This window comes from Oncorhynchus clarkii, chromosome 2, assembly GCF_045791955.1.
Source record: "Oncorhynchus clarkii lewisi isolate Uvic-CL-2024 chromosome 2, UVic_Ocla_1.0, whole genome shotgun sequence".
NCBI lineage: Eukaryota > Metazoa > Chordata > Actinopteri > Salmoniformes > Salmonidae > Oncorhynchus > Oncorhynchus clarkii.
Genome location: NC_092148.1, coordinates 90,580,590 through 90,600,166, shown reverse-complemented (window position 1 = coordinate 90,600,166; position 19,577 = coordinate 90,580,590). Strand labels below are relative to the sequence as shown.

The 19,577-nt window shown below is 46.5% G+C and overlaps 1 protein-coding gene across 1 annotated transcript in view; it reads left to right on the top strand.

The window, feature by feature from the left end:
* LOC139376078 (reelin-like) overlaps window positions 1–19,577 on the top strand; it is a 278,855-nt gene that overhangs the window by 191,234 nt on the left and 68,044 nt on the right. Inside the window, exons 12-22 of the mRNA XM_071118239.1 lie at window positions 109–260; window positions 1,581–1,696; window positions 2,631–2,839; window positions 3,005–3,133; window positions 8,874–8,983; window positions 9,186–9,252; window positions 10,375–10,479; window positions 10,625–10,753; window positions 16,054–16,215; window positions 17,542–17,778; window positions 18,289–18,481. Coding sequence (XP_070974340.1) covers window positions 109–260; window positions 1,581–1,696; window positions 2,631–2,839; window positions 3,005–3,133; window positions 8,874–8,983; window positions 9,186–9,252; window positions 10,375–10,479; window positions 10,625–10,753; window positions 16,054–16,215; window positions 17,542–17,778; window positions 18,289–18,481 — 1,609 coding nt within the window. The remainder of the gene's footprint in view (window positions 1–108; window positions 261–1,580; window positions 1,697–2,630; window positions 2,840–3,004; window positions 3,134–8,873; window positions 8,984–9,185; window positions 9,253–10,374; window positions 10,480–10,624; window positions 10,754–16,053; window positions 16,216–17,541; window positions 17,779–18,288; window positions 18,482–19,577) is intronic.

Sequence of the window (19,577 nt, the reverse complement as noted above, 5' to 3'; positions counted from 1 at the left end):
GTGCATGCGTGCCTATGTTTGTGTGTGTGTGTGCATGTGCGTGTGTGTGTGTGCGTGCCTATGTTTGTGTGTGTGTGCGTGCGTGCCTGTGTGTGTGTGTGTGTTTAGCTGGGACATCGAGGGAGCAGTGTATGGGACCCAGTGTGGAGAGATAGAGTCGGGCCTGGCCCTGGTGTTTGAGAGGGGTGGAGAGAGGAAGATGTGTACTCCTTACCTGGACACCACCTCCTTTGGAAACATCCGCTTCCACTACACCATGGGTAAGAACCACCAACACAGACCGTTACCCACGGGTGCTTCCACTTCACCATGGGTAAGAACCACCAACACAGACCGCTAACCACGGGTGCTTCCACTTCACCATGGGTAAGGTAACCACCAACACAGACCGTTACCCACGGGTGCTTCCACTTCACCATGGGTAAGGTTACCACCAACACAGACCTCTACCCACGGGTGCTTCCACTTCACCATGGGTAAGGTTACCACCAACACAGACCATTACCCACGGGTGCTTCCACTTCACCATGGGTAAGGTAACCACCAACACAGACCGTTACCCACAGGTGCTTCCACTTCACCATGGGTAAGATAACCACCAACACAGACTATTACCCACGGGTGCTTCCACTTCACCATGGGTAAGGTAACCACCAACACAGACCGTTACCCACGGGTGCTTCCACTTCACCATGGGTAAGAACCACCAACACAGACCGTTACCCAAGGGTGCTTCCACTTCACCATAGGTAAGGTAACCACCAACACAGTTACCCGCGGGTCTAAAAATACCTTCTCCCCTCTCCTTACATTCACTGACGAGCTTCCACCTTATTGGACAATACGTTCAGTCAGTGCAGATGAAGGGGGGGGGGGGGGGGGGGGAGAGACAAGGTCTAGGAACAGTGAGGTTAACTGCCTTGTTCAGGGGAAGAATGACAGATCTGTACCTTGTCAGATTCGATCTTGCAACCTTCCGGTTACTAGTCCAACACTCTAACCTCAAGGCTACCTGCCGCCCCTCCACTCTAACCGCTAGACTACCTGCCGCCCCTCCACTCTAACCACTAGGCTACCTGCCGCCCCTCCACTCTAACCACTAGGCTACCTGCCGCCCCTCCACTTTAACCACTAGGCTACCTGCCACCCCTCCACTCTAACCACTAGGCTACCTGCCGCCCCTCCACTCTAACCTCTAGGCTACCTGCCGCCCCTCCACTCTAACCACTAGGCAACTTGCCGCCCCTCCACTCTAACCTCTAGGCTACCTGCCGCCCCTCCACTCTAACCTCTAGGCTACCTGCCGCCCCTCCACTCTAACCACTAGGCTACCTGCCGCCCCTCCACTCTAACCACTAGGCTACCTGCCGCCCCTCCACTCTAACCACTAGGTTACCTGCCGCCCCTCCACTCTAACCACTAGGCTACCTGCCGCCCCTCCACTCTAACCACTAGGCTACCCTGCCGCCACAATGGAGAAAGAGGCGTATTCTCATACCTATAAAGTTGTTAGTCTTTTTCCAACCAAACATTTTCCCGACTGTCTGTGTTTTCCCGACTGTCTGTGTGTTTTCCTGCAGGTGGAGGAGAGTGTGACCCAGGAGAGTCCCATGAGAATGATGTCATCTTGTTTGGGAGGTCAGAGGGGAGGAGAGACCACGTGCTGTTAGACACCCTGCCATACTCCTCCTACAAGGTGAGACCAAAACACACACACACACACAGAGACCATGTGCTGTTGGACAATCTGCCAAACTATACAGACCTGCTCTGTCCTCTACACTATACAGACCTGCTCTGTCCTATATAGACCTGCTCTGTCCTCTACACAGACCTGCTCTGTCCTCTACTCTACACAGACCTGCTCTGTCCTCTACACAGACCTGCTCTGTCCTCTACACTAAACAGACCTGCTCTATAATGTGATCTAGCTCTAGCTGTTCTGTTGATGTTTAGGAGAATATAAAATATGTTTATCCAGCCAACTCTGTTATTCCTCTACTGTGTCCTCTCCTTTCCCCCATATTTCTCCTTTCCCCAACCCTCTCTCTCCATCTTTCCTATCTCCAACCTCTCTCTCCATTTTTACCCCATCTCTCCTCTCCCAACCCTATCTCTCCATCTTTCCCTCCTACCCCCTCCCCCCTCTTCCTTCCTCTCCCTCTCCTCCTCCCCCCCTTTCTCCCTCCTCCCCCTCTCCTCCTTTCTCCCTCTCCTCCCTCCCCCCTCTCTTCCTTCCTCCCGCCCTCCTCTCTCCTCCCCCTCCTCTCTTCCTCCCCCTCTCTTCCTTCCTCTTCTCCTTCCTCCTCCCTCTCTTCTCTTCCTCCCCCTCTCTTCCTTCCTCTCCTCCTTCCTCCTCCCTCTCTTCCTTCCTCTCCTCCTTCCTCCTCCCTCTCTCCTCCCCCCCTCTCTTCCGTCTTCTCCTCCTTCCTCCCCTTCCCTCCCCCCTCTCTTCCTTCCTCCTCCTCCTTCCTCCTCCTCCTCCTCCTCTCCTCCTCCTCCTCCCTCCCCCCTCTCTTCCTTCCTCTCCTCCTCTTTCCTCTCCTCCTTCCTCCCCCCCTCTCCTCCTTCCTCTCCTCCTCCACTCTCCTCCTTCCTCCCCCTCCGTCTTCTCCTCCCTCTTCCCCTAGAGTCCATCTGTAGTATCAGTAGCCCTACCTCCAGACCTCCAGACCCCTGTCACCCAGTTCTGTCTGGAGCAGCGGGCACACGGTGGTGCCAACCGCCACGTCTGGGCCGTAGACTTCATGCAGCTGCTGCCCGTTCTGCCTGCCACACACACCCACGTGGCCCAGTTCTCCATCAACCTGGGCTGTGGATCCTACCAGCCTGCCAACAGGTACAATACACCAGCACAATGCAAAACAATCAATACATTTTCTTTTCTATTTGCTAATTGCACACATTTCATATTAATATATATTTTTTGCAATACTGACAATTCTTCCCCTTTTTTTACAATGTGTTGTAAGGTGGAATAAAAACGTGTCTTCCTCTTTGTTAGTGTCAATCTGGAGTTTTCCACCAATCACGGTCGTTCCTGGTCCCTGCTCCACACAGAGTGTCTCCCAGACTTGTGTGCTGGACCTCACCTACCACATAGCACCATCTACTCCTCTGATAACTACAGCGGGTAGGGATGTTTGTGTGTGTGTGTGTGTGTTTATGTGGGTTTACATGTGTGTGTGTGTTTATGTGGGTTTACGTGTGTGTGTGTGTTTATGTGGGTTTACGTGTGTGTTTAGTGTTTCCTGGACATGCACTTTTAGAAAGTTGCTAAGTTGAACCATACAGGGTTCATCGGTTTGTCCCGATAGGTTAAACCTTTTTGGTTCTACCGAGAACCCTCTGAACGGTTCTACCGAGAACCCTCTACGAACGGTTCTACCGAGAACCCTCTAAACGGTTCTACCGAGAACCCTCTATGAATGGTTTGTTCCACCAGCCTTATTAGCCTTTAAAATGTTATTATTTTATGTTACGTGCGCTTCATGGAAGGGGGAACACAACACCATGCTACACTCAACTCCCCGTGGAGTGAAAGAGGTAAGTGACTGTAGGTGGAGGTAAGTGACTGTAGGTGGAGGTAAGTGACTGTAGGTGGAGGTAAGTGACTGTAGGTGGAGGTAAGTGACTGTAGGTGGAGGTAAGTGACTGTAGGTGGAGGTAAAGAGGTAAGTGACTGTAGGTGGAGGTAAGTGACTGTAGGTGGAGGTAAAGAGGTAAGTGACTGTAGGTGGAGGTAAGTGACTGTAGGTGGAGGTAAAGAGGTATGTGACTGTAGGTGGAGGTAAAGAGGTAAGTGACTGTAGGTGGAGGTAAGTGACTGTAGGTGGAGGTAAAGAGGTAAGTGACTGTAGGTGGCGGTAAAGAGGTAAGTGACTGTAGGTGGAGGTAAGTGACTGTAGGTGGAGGTAAAGAGGTAAGTGACTGTAGGTGGAGGTAAAGAGGTATGTGACTGTAGGTGGAGGTAAAGAGGTAAGTGACTGTAGGTGGAGGTAAGTGACTGTAGGTGGAGGTAAGTGACTGTAGGTGGAGGTAAAGAGGTATGGGACTGTAGGTGGAGGTAAGTGACTGTAGGTGGAGGTAAAGAGGTAAGTGACTGTAGGTGGAGGTAAGTGACTGTAGGTGGAGGTAAGTGACTGTAGGTGGAGGTAAGTGACTGTAGGTGGAGGTAAAGAGGTATGGGACTGTAGGTGGAGGTAAGTGACTGTAGGTGGAGGTAAAGAGGTAAGTGACTGTAGGTGGAGGTAAGTGACTGTAGGTGGAGGTAAGTGACTGTAGGTGGAGGTAAGTGACTGTAGGTGGAGGTAAGTGACTGTAGGTGGAGGTAAAGAGGTAAGTGACTGTAGGTGGAGGTAAGTGACTGTAGGTGGAGGTAAGTGACTGTAGGTGGAGGTAAGTGACTGTAGGTGGAGGTAAAGAGGTATGGGACTGTAGGTGGAGGTAAGTGACTGTAGGTGGAGGTAAAGAGGTAAGTGACTGTAGGTGGAGGTAAGTGACTGTAGGTGGAGGTAAAGAGGTATGTGACTGTAGGTGGAGGTAAAGAGGTAAGTGACTGTAGGTGGAGGTAAGTGACTGTAGGTGGAGGTAAGTGACTGTAGGTGGAGGTAAAGAGGTAAGTGACTGTAGGTGGAGGTAAGTGACTGTAGGTGGAGGTAAGTGACTGTAGGTGGAGGTATGGGACTGTAGGTGGAGGTAAAGAGGTAAGTGACTGTAGGTGGAGGTAAAGAGGTAAGTGACTGTAGGTGGAGGTAAAGAGGTAAGTGACTGTAGGTGGAGGTAAGTGACTGTAGGTGGAGGTAAGTGACTGTAGGTGAAGGTATAGGACTGTAGGTGGAGGTAAAGAGGTAAGTGACTGTAGGTGGAGGTAAGTGACTGTAGGTGGAGGTAAGTGACTGTAGGTGGAGGTATGGGACTGTAGGTGGAGGTAAAGAGGTAAGTGACTGTAGGTGGAGGTAAAGAGGTAAGTGACTGTAGGTGGAGGTAAGTGACTGTAGGTGGAGGTAAGTGACTGTAGGTGGAGGTAAGTGACTGTAGGTGGAGGTAAGTGACTGTAGGTGGAGGTAAGTGACTGTAGGTGGAGGTAAAGAGGTATGTGACTGTAGGTGGAGGTAAGTGACTGTAGGTGGAGGTAAGTGACTGTAGGTGGAGGTAAGTGACTGTAGGTGGAGGTAAAGAGGTAAGTGACTGTAGGTGGAGGTAAGTGACTGTAGGTGGAGGTAAAGAGGTAAGTGACTGTAGGTGGAGGTAAGTGACTGTAGGTGGAGGTAAAGAGGTAAGTGACTGTAAGTGGAGGTAAGTGACTGTAGGTGGAGGTAAAGAGGTATGTGACTGTAGGTGGAGGTAAGTGACTGTAGGTGGAGGTAAGTGACTGTAGGTGGAGGTAAAGAGGTATGGGACTGTAGGTGGAGGTAAGTGACTGTAGGTGGAGGTATGTGACTGTAGGTGGAGTTATGTGACTGTAGGTGGAGTTATGTGACTGTAGGTGGAGTTATGTGACTGTAGGTGGAGTTATGTGACTGTAGGTGGAGTTATGTGACTGTAGGTGGAGTTATGTGACTGTAGGTGGAGGTATGTGACTGTAGGTGGAGTTATGTGACTGTAGGTGGAGGTATGTGACTGTGGGTGGAGGTGGAGTTATGTGACTGTAGGTGGAGGTATGTGACTGTGGGTGGAGGTGGAGTTATGTGACTGTAGGTGGAGGTATGTGACTGTGGGTGGAGGTGGAGTTATGTGACTGTAGTTGGAGGTATGTGACTGTGGGTGGAGGTGGAGGTAAGTGACTGTAGGTGGAGGTATGTGACTGTAGGTGGACTGTAGTCACATACCTCTATACCTCCACCTACAGTCCCATACCTCTATACCTCCACCTACAGTCACTTACCTCTTTACCTCCACCTACAGTCACATACCTCCATGTGACTGTAGGTGGAGGTAAAGAGGTAAGGGACTGTAGGTGGAGGTATAGAGGTATGTGACTGTAGGTGGAGGTATAGAGGTATGTGACTGTAGGTGGAGGTAAAGAGGTATGTGACTGTAGGTGGAGGTATAGAGGTATGTGACTCTAGGTGCGGGTAAGGATTACAGAGGCAGAGAATATTACCGTTTACAGGGAATTAATTTCCTTCACACGGTAATTGTGGGGAAAAGGGCCTGGACAGAACCAAAGCAAAGAAAGTTAAAGAGCCCCCTCTACTACCTACCCACTACTTCCCTAACCTTAATGCCACATGGCGGGCCAAATACATAGAGTGCATGCTACGGGTACAGTTTAACTTATGTTTACAGATACCTTAGCCAAATACATTTAATCTCAGTTTTTCACAATTCCTGACATTCAATCACAGTAATAATTCCCTGTTTTAGGTCAGTTAAGATCACCAGTTTATTTTAAGAATGTGAAAATGTCAGAATAATAGTAGAGACAATGATTTATTTAAGCTTTTATTTCTTTCATCACATTCCCACTGGGTCAGAAGTTTATATACACTCAATTAGCAGCATTGCCTTTAAATTGATTAACTTGGGTCAAACGTTTCAGGTAGCTTTCCACAAGCATCCCACAATAAGTTGGGTGAATTTTGGCCCATTCCTCCTGACAGAGCTGGTGTAACTGAGTCAGGTTTATAGGTCTCCTTGCGTGCACATGCTTTTTCATTTCTGCCCACAAATTTTCTATAGGATTGAGGTCAGGGCTTTGTGATGGCCACTCCAATAACTTGACTTTGTTGTCCTTAAGCCATTTTGCCACAACTTTGGAAGTATGCTTGGGGTCATTGTCCATTTGGAAGACCCATTTGTGACCAAACTTTAACTTGCTGACTGATGTCTCGAGATGTTGCTTCAATATATCCATAAATGTTTCTTTCTCATGATGACATCTATTTTGTGAAGTGCACCAGTCGCTCCTGCAGCAAAGCAGCCCCACAACATGATGCTGCCACCCCAGTGCTTCACGTTGGGATGGTGTTCTTCAGCTTGCAAGCGTTCCCCTTTTTCATCCAAACATAACGATGGTCATTACGGCCAAACAGTTCTATTTGTTTCATCAGACCAGAGGACATTTCTCCAAAAAGTATGATCTTAGTCCCCATGTGCAGTTGCAAACTGTAGTCTGGCTTTTTTATGGCGGTTTTGGAGCAGTGGCTTCTTCCTCGCTGAGCGGCCTTTCAGGTTATGTCGATATAGGACTCGTTTTACTGTGGATATAGATACTTTTGTACCTGTTACCTCCATCATCTTCACAAGGTCCTTTGCTGTTGTTCTGGGATTGATTTGCACTTTTCACACCAAAGTACGTTCATCTCTAGGAGTCAAAGTGTATCTCCTTCCTGAGCGGTATGACGGCTGCTTGGTCCATGGTGTTTATACTTGCGTACTATTGTTTTTCCCATGATGTTAAGGAAACAGGCACTGAGTTTGAAGGTAGGCCTTGAAATACATCCATAGGTACACCTCCAATTGACTCAAATGATATTAACCTATCAGAATCTTCTAATGCAATCATTTTCTTGAATTTTCCAAGCTGTTTAAAAGGCACAGTCAACTTAGTGTATGTAAACCTCTGACCCACTGGAATTGTGATACAGTGAATTATAAGTGAAATAATCTGTCTGAAAACAATTGTTGGAAAAATTACTTGTGTCATGCACAAAGTAGATGTCCTAATCGACTTGCCAAAACTATAGTTTGTTAACAAGACATTTGTGGAGTGGTTGAAAAACGAGTGTATGTAAACTTCAACTGTATATGGATGCCCGCAGGTCTCTTGCCTAAGCACTCCCAAGGTGCCTTCCCCTTCCCCCTGGGAACAAAAACAGAATAATTACTAACTTAAAGTGAACAATTTCAATAATCACAAACATAGTCATTTTGGCATACACATACCTCAGCTGGACCGGCTACAAAATCCTTTACAACAAATTAATCAGACCCACAACCAACACAGCACATACAAAGAAGCTCTTTCCTAACAAAGGAACGCTGGCTTTTCAAGCTGCAGAAGGAGTCGGTAATTGCAGACAGCTGTACCCCCTGACGAGAGGGCGGGGTCAGAGCGCCGATTAGTGATGGGCCGACCAATCAGCTGCTTTAGGGGAATCCAGGAAGCCATTTTCCTGAAATACACACAAACCCACAACACAAAAGGAACGTAGCATATGATAATACGTGACATATATCATGTGACCTTTCTTTGAGGACCTAGTTATATACCCTGACACAGTGGTGTTAGGAAACTCCTGGTTTACAGGCCACATTAGGCCTGCAAGTCACGTAATGCTGGCTTGCAAAGTGATGTGTAATTCCTATTGGAATCCAGCCAGAGTGAAGGTATCCAACAAGTGGAGTTGTTAATCACACGCAACCTGGATTCATGATGATTTTGCAGGGTAGGGGAAGATTGAACACTGAGACAACCTCAATCATCTGAACTGGAACAGCCATCTCAGTAACGGGTGCAATAGATCCAACTGATTGGATTAGTTTAAAAAACCTCTATGTTATTTGTCTTTGTGTAGTATAAAATGTATTAACCAATAAAAGTACATGCAAAACAAAAACACATATTACAGTAAAACAAACAATTCTGGAAAATCTCCCTTCAATAGAGCATGCTGGGAAATATTATATATGGAGCAATGTAAAACCATTCTTGTCTTTCAAAAAAATCACCCAAGAACCTTTTCCTCCAGAAACAATTCTTAGGATGTTAAAGGTTCTAAGTAGAACCATTTGCCTTCCAAAAAGGGTTCTTCCGATCAAAACTGTTCTAGGTAGAACCCTATCCCTTTGCAAAAGAACCCTTTCGGAACCCTTTTTTCTAAGAGTGTACTGACTGTTGGCATGTCCCTCTGTGTCTCTATCTCCAGCTGGACGAGGATCTCCATCCCCTTGCCCAACGCTGCCCTGACTGAGAACACCCAGTTCCGTTGGAGACAGGGTGGCATGGGAGCTGGCAACATGTGGGCCATAGACAATGGTGGGAACATTATACACACACTGTTGGTCCTGTAAATCTCATAAGATCGTGGGACATTAAGTTTGTTGATTCAATTCCCCTCAGATATTCACTTACTAAAAATACAAAAGAGAATCAAATTCCCGTCTTTCCAAAATTATTGTTTTTTTGGGGTCCGAGTATTTCATTGACTAATCTCTCTGTTGTCTGTGTATCTGTCCAGTGTACATCGGTCCATCCTGCCTTCGTTTCTGTTCTGGAAGAGGACACTGCTCCCGTACCGGCTGCAAGTAAGAGCAGATCTTAATGAAAGAATTAACGATGTCATATCTTGAATTGAATTATTCTCATTCTCAATAACGCTCATTCATCAAATGCCTTGCTGTGATCAAATCATTTTATTTCTACTATTACATTATGATAATAAATGTCCTGGATGGGTACCTTTCTCTCTCTCTCTCTCTCTCTCTCTCTCTCTCTCTCTCTCTCTCTCTCTCTCTCTCTCTCTCTCTCTCGCTCTTTCTCTCCCCCCTCTCTCTCTCTCTCTCTCTCTTTCTCTCTTTCTCTCTCACTCTCTCTCTCTCTCTCTCTCTCTCTCTCTCTCTCTCTCGCTCTTTCTCTCCCCCCTCTCTCTCTCTCTCTCTCTCTTTCTCTCTCTCTCACTCTCTCTCTCTCTCTCTCTCTCTCTCTCTCTCTCTCTCTCTCTCGCTCTTTCTCTCCCCCCTCTCTCTCTCTCGCTGTCTCTCTCTCTGTCTCTCTCTCTCTGTCTCTCTCTCTCTCTGTCTCTCTCTCTCTCTGTCTCTCTCGCTCTCTCTCTCTCTCCCCTCTCTCTCTCTCTGTTTCTCTCTCTCTCTTTCTCGCTCTCTCTCTGTTTCTCTCCCTCTCCCCTTTCTCTCTCTCTGTTTCTCTCTCTCTCTTTCTCGCTCTCTCTTGCTCTCTCTCTCTTTCTCTGTCTCTCTCTTTCTGTCTCTCGGTCTCTCTCTCTCTCTGTCTCTCTCTCCCTCTGTCTCCCCCTCTCCATCTCCTCCCCACTCCCCCTCCTCGCTTCCGCTCTCTCTCGCCCCTTCTCTCTCTCTCTCTCTCTCTCTCTCCCTCTCTCTCTCTCTCTCTCGTTCTCTCTCTCCCTCTGTCTCCCCCTCTCCATCTCCTCCCCACTCCCCCTCCTCGCTTTCCCCTCTCCCTCCTCTTCCTCCCCTCCTCCCCCCTGTCCTCCTCCCCCATGCCCTCTCTCCCACTCCCTCCCTTCCTCTCCTCTCTCCCTCCTCTTCCTCCCCTCCTCCCCCCTGCCCTCCTCCCCATGCCCTCTCTCCCCCTTCCTCTCCTCTCCCCTCTCCCTTGTCTTCCTCCCCTCCTCTCTCCCTCCTCGTTCTCCCCCTCCATCCTCCCTCTCTTCCCCTCATCTCCTCCTGCAGGTGTGACCCAGGGTTTAGTGGTCCATCCTGTGAGCTGGCCTCCCAGACCTTCCCTGCCTTCCTGTCAGAGGGCTTCTCCAGTCCCAGACTCTCCTCCTATCACAGGTACACATGTATTTCATGTTAAGCTGTTGTGTCTGCTCTTTGGGGTTTGGGCATCTGTAAAGCACTCTATGTTTCTTTACTCTCTGTAGTGCCAGCTGATTGGCCTTTCTAAACAGATCTCTTTCTTTCTCTCCGCCTCCCACAGCTTCTCCTCTCTGAGGGGAGCGGAGGTTAGTTTTGGCTGCGGGGTTCTGGCCAGCGGTAAGGCTTTGGTCTTCAACAGGGACAGCAGACGACACCTGGTGACCGCACCGCTTGACAGCTCACAGGCCAGGTAGAGTGTATACACACACACACACTCATCTACGACTATGCCTTTATTTTCAGTGTCAGAGAGTTTAACTTTATCCCGGTGAGATCGTGGCTCATCATCTTATCTTCTCAGTGTGTATCCTCGTCTCTGATTGATACCGCTGTTCCAAAAAGTCACTCCTCCCTCCTCTGTCACATATCATACAGTATATATATATATATATGGGTTGGAGATGGACGGGGACTGCGGATGACAGGAGAGATGAGGGCAAAGAAAGAATGAGAGAAGGAGAGAGATGAGATGGCGTCTGTGTTAGATTGGTTATGCCTGCTGCGGCTCCCTGTCGGACATATTAAATGCCAGTCTCCTCTCTGATTGAGTGAACACCTGCCTGGAAGAGGAAACTGGGCTGATGATTAGAGCCAGATTGAGCCAGAGCCAAGGACAGAGGGAGCTGGGGGCTGAGTGTGTCACTGAGGGCAAGTTCTGCAGCTCTCTGGGTTGCTGTCATCTCTTCCCTAGTTGCTAACATGTCAACTCTCACTGACACAGTATGAGGTGTAAACATGGCTGTAAATGTCTCTCTTTGTCTCTCTGTCTCTCTCTGTCTCTGTCTCTCTCTGACTCTCTCACTCTGTCTCTCTCTCTCTCTCTCGCTCTCTCTCTCTCTCTCTCTCTCAAAATTGGGTTTGTTTTTGAATTCTTTGTGGGTCTTTTGTAATCTGAGGGAGACATGTGTCTCTAATATGGTCATACATTGGGCAGGAGGTTAGGAATTGCAGCTCAGTTTCCACCTCATTTTGTGGGCAGTGTGCACATCCCCTCTCTCTCTCTCTTTCTATCTCTCTCTCTTCCTCTCTCTATCTCTCTCTCTTTCTCTATCTCTTCCTCTCTCTATTCAATTCAATTCAAGGGGCTTTATTGGCATGGGAAACGTGTTAACATTGCCAAAGGAAGTGAGGGAGATAATATACAAAAGTGAAATAAACAATAAAAATTAACAGTAAACATTACACTCACAGAAGTTCCAAAAGAATAAAGACATTACAAATGTCATATTATGTCTATATACAGTGTTGTAGCGATGTACAAATGGTTAAAGTACAAAAGGGAAAATAAATAAGCATAAATATGGGTTATATTTACAATGGTGTTTGTTCTTCACTGGTTGACCTTTTCTTGCAACAGGTCACACATCTTGCTGCTGTGACGGCACACTGTGGAATTTCACCCAGTAGATATGGGAGTTTATCAAAATTTGATTTGTTTTCTAATTCTTTGTGGATCTGTGTAATCTAAGGGAAATATGTCTCTCTAATATGGTCATACATTAGGCAGGAGGTTAGGAAGTGTAGCTCAGTTTCCACCTCATTTTGTGGGTAGTGAGCACATAGCCTGTCTTCTCTTGAGAGCCATGTCTGCCTACGGCGGCCTTTCTCAATAGCAAGGCTATGCTCACTGAGTCTGTACATAGTCAAAGCTTTCCTTAATTTTGGGTCAGTAACAGTGGTCAGGTGTTCTGCCGCTGTGTACTCTCTGTTTAGGGCCAAATAGCATTCTAGTTTGCTCTGTTTGTTTGTTAATTCTTGCCAATGTGTCAAGTAATTATCTTTTTGTTTTCTCATGATTTGGTTGGGTCTAATTGTGCTGCTGTCCTGGGGCTCTGTAGGGTATCCCTCTCTTCTCTATCCCTATATTTCTCTCTCTATATCTCTCTCTATATATATATGTTTATCTCTCTATCACACTCTCTCTCTTTACCTCCCTACTTTTCCTCTCATCTTTCTCCTCTGTCTAATTTTGTCCTCATTTGTTTAATCATCTCATCTATCATTCTGCCACCCACTCCCTCCCTCCTCCCTTCCCACCTTCCCTGTCTTCCTCCATCCATGTCTGTTTGTCTAACCCCTTGCCTCTCCCATCTCTCCTCCCTCTATCCACCCCTCTCTCTCTGTCCCTCTATTCCCAACCTTACCCTTTACACCCCCCCTCTCTCTCTCTCTCTCTCTCTCTCTCTCTCTCTCTCTCTCTCTCTCTCTCTCTCTCTCTCTCTCTCTCTGTCTCTCTCTCTCTCTCTCTCTCTCTCTCTCTGTCTCTCTCTCAATTCAATTTCAATTCAATTCAATTCAATTCAAGGGCTTTATTGGCATGGGAAACATGTGTTAACATTGCCAAAGCAAGTGAGGTAGACAACATACAAAGTGAATATATAAAGTGAAAAACAACAAAAATTAACAGTAAACATTACACATACAGAGGTTTCAAAACAGTAAAGACATTACAAATGTCATATTATATATATATATATACAGTGTTTTAACAATGTACAAATGGTTAAAGGACACTGGGCAGGAGGTTAGGAAGTGCAGCTCAGTTTCCACCTCATTTTGTGGGCAGTGAGCACATAGCCTGTCTTCTCTTGAGAGCCAGGTCTGCCTACGGCGGCCTTTCTCAATAGCAAGGCTATGCTCACTGAGTCTGTACATAGTCAAAGCTTTCCTTAATTTTGGGTCAGTCACAGTGGTCAGGTATTCTGCCGCTGTGTACTCTCTGTTTAGGGCCAAATAGCATTCTAGTTTGCTCTGTTTTTTTGTTTATTCTTTCCAATGTGTCAAGTAATTATCTTTTTGTTTTCTCATGATTTGGTTGGGTCTAATTGTGCTGTTGTCCTGGGGCTCTGTAGGGTGTGTTTGTGTTTGTGAACAGAGCCCCAGGACCAGCTTGCTTAGGGGACTTCTCCAGGTTCATCTCTCTGTAGGTGATGGCTTTGTTATGGAAGGTTTTTGAATCGCTTCCTTTTCGGTGGTTGTAGAATTTAACGGCTCTTTTCTGGATTTTGATAATTAGTGGGTATCGGCCTAATTCTGCTCTGCATGCATTATTTGGTGTTCTACGTTGTACACGGAGGATATTTTTGCAGAATTCTGCGTGCAGAGTCTCAATTTGGTGTTTGTCCCATTTTGTGAAGTCTTGGTTGGTTGAAGAGGGTGGGGCTTAAGCTGCATCCCTGTCTAACCCCACGACCCTGTGTGAAGAAATGTGTGTGTTTTTTGCCAATTTTAACCGCACACTTGTTGTTTGTGTACATGGATTTCATAATGTCGTATGTTTTACCCCCAACACCACTTTCCATCAGTTTGTATAGCAGACCCTCATGCCAGATTGAGTCGAAGGCTTTTTTTGAAATCAACAAAGCATGAGAAGACTTTGCCTTTGTTTTGGTTTGTTTGGTTGTCAATTAGGGTGTGCAGGGTGAATACATGGTCTGTTGTACGGTAATTTGGTAAAAAGCCAATTTGACATTTGCTCAGTACATTGTTTTCATTGAGGAAATGTACGAGTCTGATGTTAATAATAATGCAGAGGATTTTCCCAAGGTTACTGTTGACGCATATTCCCCGGTAGTTATTGGGGTCAAATTTGTCTCCACTTTTGTAGATTGGGGTGATCAGTCCTTGGTTCCAAATATTGGGGAAGATGCCAGAGCTAAGTATGATGTTAAAGAGTTTTAGTATAGCCAATTGGAATTTGTTGTCTGTATATTTGATCATTTCATTGAGGATACCATCAACACCACAGGCCTTTTTGGGTTGGAGGGTTTTATTTTGTCCTGTAACTCATTCAATGTAATTGGAGAATCCAGTGGGTTCTGGTAGTCTTTAATAGTTGATTATAAGATCTGTATTTGATCATGTATATGTTTTTGCTCTTTATTCTTTGTTATAGAGCCAAAAAGATTGGAGAAGTGGTTTACCCATACATCTCCATTTTGGATAGATAATTCTTCGTGTTGTTGTTTGTTTAGTGTTTTCCAATTTTCCCAGAAGTGGTTAGAGTCTATGGATTCTTCAATTGCATTGAGCTGATTTCTGACATGCTGTTCCTTCTTTTTCCGTAGTGTATTTCTGTATTGTTTTAGTGATTCACCATAGTGAAGGCGTAGACTCAGGTTTTCCGGGTCTCTATGTTTTTGGTTGGACAGGTTTCTCAATTTCTTTCTTAGATTTTTGCATTCTTCATCAAACCATTTGTCATTATTGTTAATTTTCTTCGGTTTTCTATTTGAGATTTTTAGATTTGATAGGGAAGCTGAGAGGTCAAACATACTGTTAAGATTTTCTACTGCCAAGTTTACACCTTCACTATTACAGTGGAACGTTTTACCCAGGAAATTGTCTAAAAGGGATTGAATTTGTTGTTGCCTAATTGTTTTTTGGTAGGTTTCCAGACTGCATTCCTTCCATCTATAGCATTTCTTAATGTTACTCATTTCCTTTGGCTTTGATGCCTCATGATTGACTATTGCTCTGTTTAAGTTGACTGTGATTTTGCTGTGGTCTGATAGGGGTGTCAGTGGGCTGACTGTGAACGCTCTGAGAGACTCTGGGTTGAGGTCAGTGATAAAGTAGTCTACAGTACTACTGCCAAGAGATGAGCTATAGGTGTACCTACCATAGGAGTCCCCTCGAAGCCTACTGTTGACTATGTACATACCCAGCGTGCGACAGAGCTGCAGGAGTTGTGACCCGTTTTTGTTGGTTATGTTGTCATAGTTGTGCCTAGGGGGGCATATGTGGGAGGGAATGCTGTCACCTCCAGGCAGGTGTTTGTCCCCCTGTGTGCTGAGGGTGTCAGGTTCTTGTCCGGTTCTGGCATTTAGGTCGCCACAGACTAGTACATGTCCCTGGGCCTGGAAATGATTGATTTCCCCCTCCAGGATGGAGAAGCTGTCTTCATTAAAATATGGTGATTCTAGTGGGGGGATATAGGTAGCACACAGGAGGACATTTTTCTCTGTTAGGATAATTTCCTTTTGAATTTCTAGCCAAATGTAGAATGTTCCTGTTTTGATTCATTTAATGGAGTGAGTTAGGTCTGCTCTATACCAAATTAGCATACCCCCTGAGTCCCTTCCCTGTTTCACACCTGGTAGTTTGGTGGATGGGACTACCAGCTCTCTGTAACCTAGAGGGCAACCAGTGGGTCCGTCTCCTCTATACCAGGTTTCTTGCAGGATGACAATGTCTGTATTACCGATTTCTTTGGTGAAGTCCGGGTTTCTGCTCTTTAGGCCAAAGGCAGATGACCTCAGGCCTTGGATATTCCAGGATAATATAGTGAAGGCTTTTTGTTCCATAGAGTGTCCAATGTTGTTGGTCGTGGTTTGGCCTCAGGCCAGTAAGTGTGAGCAGAGCCTGGTGAGCATCTCTCTCTCTCTCTCTGTCTCTCTCTCTCTCTCTCTCCTGATCAATTTTCTCATTTTATTTTGCCACTATCAATCCATGTTTTCCTTTTCTCTCTACTCCTCCATCCCCCTCCAGGTACCTCCAGTTCACTCTGCGTCTTGGCAGTCGTAGCATCCTTAGTTCCTGTCCTGCCCCTGACCAATCAGGAGAGGGAGTCCTGCTGCATTACTCTTCAGACAACAGCATCACCTGGACCCTCCTGCAACACTACGCTTACCAGGGCTTCCACGAACCCAGGTACCACATCCTTAATGGTTACCAGGGCTTCCACGAACCCAGGTACCACACACTTAATGGTTACGGCTTCCACGAACCCAGGTACCACACACTTAATGGTTACCAGGGCTTCCACTAACCCAGGTACCACATCCTTAATGGTTACCAGGGCTTCCACGAACCCAGGTACCACACACTTAATGGTTACGGCTTCCACGAACCCAGGTACCACACACTTAATGGTTACCAGGGCTTCTACGAACCCAGGTACCACACACTTAATGGTTACCAGGGCTTCTACGAACCCAGGTACCACACACTTAATGGTTACCAAGGCTTCCACGAACCCAGGTACCACACACTTAATGGTTACCAGGGCTTCCACGAACCCAGGTACCACACACTTAATGGTTACCAGGGCTTCCACTAACCCAGGTACCACACACTTAATGGTTACCAGGGCTTCCACGAACCCAGGTACCACACACTTAATGGTTACCAGGGCTTCCACTAACCCAGGTACCACACACTTAATGGTTACCAGGGCTTCTACGAACCCAGGTACCACACACTTAATGGTTACGGCTTCCACTAACCCAGGTACCACACACTTAATAGAGTGTCCAATGTTGCTGGGGAGTGACAGAGATGTAACCTACAGGGACCCATTGGCTCATTTAGTGTTGTCTACTGTGTTGTAATGAAGACAAATGGCTCTACACACTCACACACACACACAGAGCATGGCCTGTACCGCCTAGAGCGCTCTTCATCAGCGGGCAGAAGGTTGGGGGGAAAGTGTCAAGGATAGAGATGTGTCTGCTGAGAGGAGGTCATTGAGTCCACACCATCCTGGCCCAGCCTGAGTCAGAGCCTTGCTAATGTGACTCATTCCAGCTGGACTGCTTGGCTTATTTAGAGAACATTGAAAACACTCCCTCCTTTATTTCCCTCTGTCCTCTCTCCCCCGGTCATGATCTATTTTCTCTCCCTTCATTTCTACCTCTCTCCATCCCTTCCTGTGTCTCTTTCTCCATTCCTTCATCCTCTCTCCCCCTGTCATGATCTATTTTCTCTCCCTTCATTTCTACCTCTCTCCATCCCTTCCTGTGTCTCTTTCTCCGTCCCTCCATCCTCTCTCCCCCTGTCATGATCTATTTTCTCCCCCTTCATTTCTACCTCTCTCCATCCCTTCCTGTGTCTCTTTCTCCATCCCTCCTTCCTCACTCTCCACCTGCCTTCCCCTCATCCCTCTCCTCATCCCTCCCCCCATCCATCCTCACTCTCCACCTACCTTCCCCTCATTCCTCCCCCCATCCGCCCCTCCGTCCTCACTCTCCTCTCCAGGATCGTATCAGTGGAGCTCCCTCCCGGTGCCCGTAAGTTCGGGGTGCAGTTCCGTTGGTGGCAGCCGTACCACTCTGGGCGTGGCCGTGACGTGTGGGCAGTGGATGACATCACTATGACCTCTGTACTGTTCAACACCATCAGTCTGGACTTCAGTAATGTACTGGACGTCACTCAGAGTCTAGGCTTCTACCTTGGACACGTCCAGCCCTACTGCCGACACGACTGGACACTCAGGTACAGGACGGAAGCTTCCAGGCTTCTTATTTAACCTTTATATAACAAGTCAGTTAATTTATTGAACAAATGATTATTTTGCAACGACGGCTTTACCCCCGGGCCAAACCCGGAAGACGCTGGGCCAAACCCGGAGGACGCTGGGCCAAACCCGGAAGATGCTGGGCCAAACCCGGAAGACGCTGGGCCAAACCCGGAAGACGCTGGGCCAAATTGTGCGCCGCCCTTTGGGACTCCACAATCACGGCCGGTTGTGATACAGCCTGGATTCGAACCAGGGTGTCTGTAGTGACGCCTCTAGCACTGAGATGCAGTGGTCTGAGACCGCTGAGCCACTCGGCTTCTTACTTTCAGATTTTCCAAGTGTGACCACTGTCCTGTGGGGCAGGAACGTCACAATTCAAATTGTGCTTTAGTTGTGCTGCGTCTCTGCTAGTTTACTTTAGTACGGTCTAATTATCAACTCTGGTCCGCAGGTCAATGTGATTAACTCTCTCCTGCGTTGTGTAGTTTCTCAGGCGAGCCCAGCCCCGGGTCCAGTATCCGTTATGTGGAGACACAGTCCATGCAGATCGGAGCGTCCTACACCCTGCAGTTTTCATTGGTCATGGGCTGCGGCCGAGACCCCTCCCCCAACATCGACACACAGGTCCGCCTGGAGTTCTCCACCAATCACGGCCTGACCTGGCACCTAGTCAAAGGGGTGAGGAAGGAGGGAAATATAGTTCATAATCAACCATATGGGGCTACTGACAGTCTTGGAATTTGGCACACGTGCTCAGGGGTGTGAGTCTTGCTAACCTGTAGATGAATAATTCTTATTATTTTGAAAACAGAAAAGGTTTTACACCCCTGTCATATCATTTGGAGCTAGTTCTAACTTCCTTTTTTTTGTGGTCATATCATTGTTTAGGACTTAGTGAAAGTTCATTTCCTGGTTGGAAAAGTAACACGAAGGGAAAAACACTTTCGTAATAATTTATTCATTTATTCATGTATTCATTTATTCATGTATTTATCATGAATACTGATTTTCCATTATGGTAATAACCAGCAAATAATGACACTTCTTTAAATAATAAATTATTTGACGAATAAACTCTTTAAAGTCTTTAAATGTGTCACTTTGTCTCCAAAGAAGAATTAGAGCTAATGCTAATTTCCTCATCTTTCAGTATTAATACACATTACTACTGAATAAAAAGAGATTATCATAACATGATTCAACAAAGATTTTTCTTCTCATGAATATGAATTAAAAACCTAAAGTAGCCTCATAATTTTTTTATTATATTATTTATAGGCTTTAGGAGATTGAACCAGATTTAATGAGTCTCCTTCAAGTGTAATATTATCGACCAAGGCCGAGGCAAACACACACACACACACACAAAGTAAAGTCTCCCAACACCTGTAGAGTTATTCTAGTATTATTAAAAAGTAAATGACCTTAAATGACCTTCCATAACGTCTGTTCACTTATTCCCTGTTGGACTGTTATGTCAGTGGTCGATGTGCTGAGCAGCTTCCTCCTGGGCTTCTCCTCTTCACTATCTGATACAGAAGCTATTTAAAAAAAACTATTCTGGATGGATTCTCCAACGGGGTTTCGCCTGCCATATCAGTACAGTTATACTCACATTATTTTAACAGTTTTAGAAACTTCAGAGTCTTTTCTATCCAATTCTACCAGTTGCTAAGTTGAACCATACAGGGTTCATCGGTTTGTGTGTGTGTGTGTGTGCGTGGGTTTACGTGTGTGTGTGTGTGTGTGTGTGTGTGTGTGTGTGTGTGTTTAG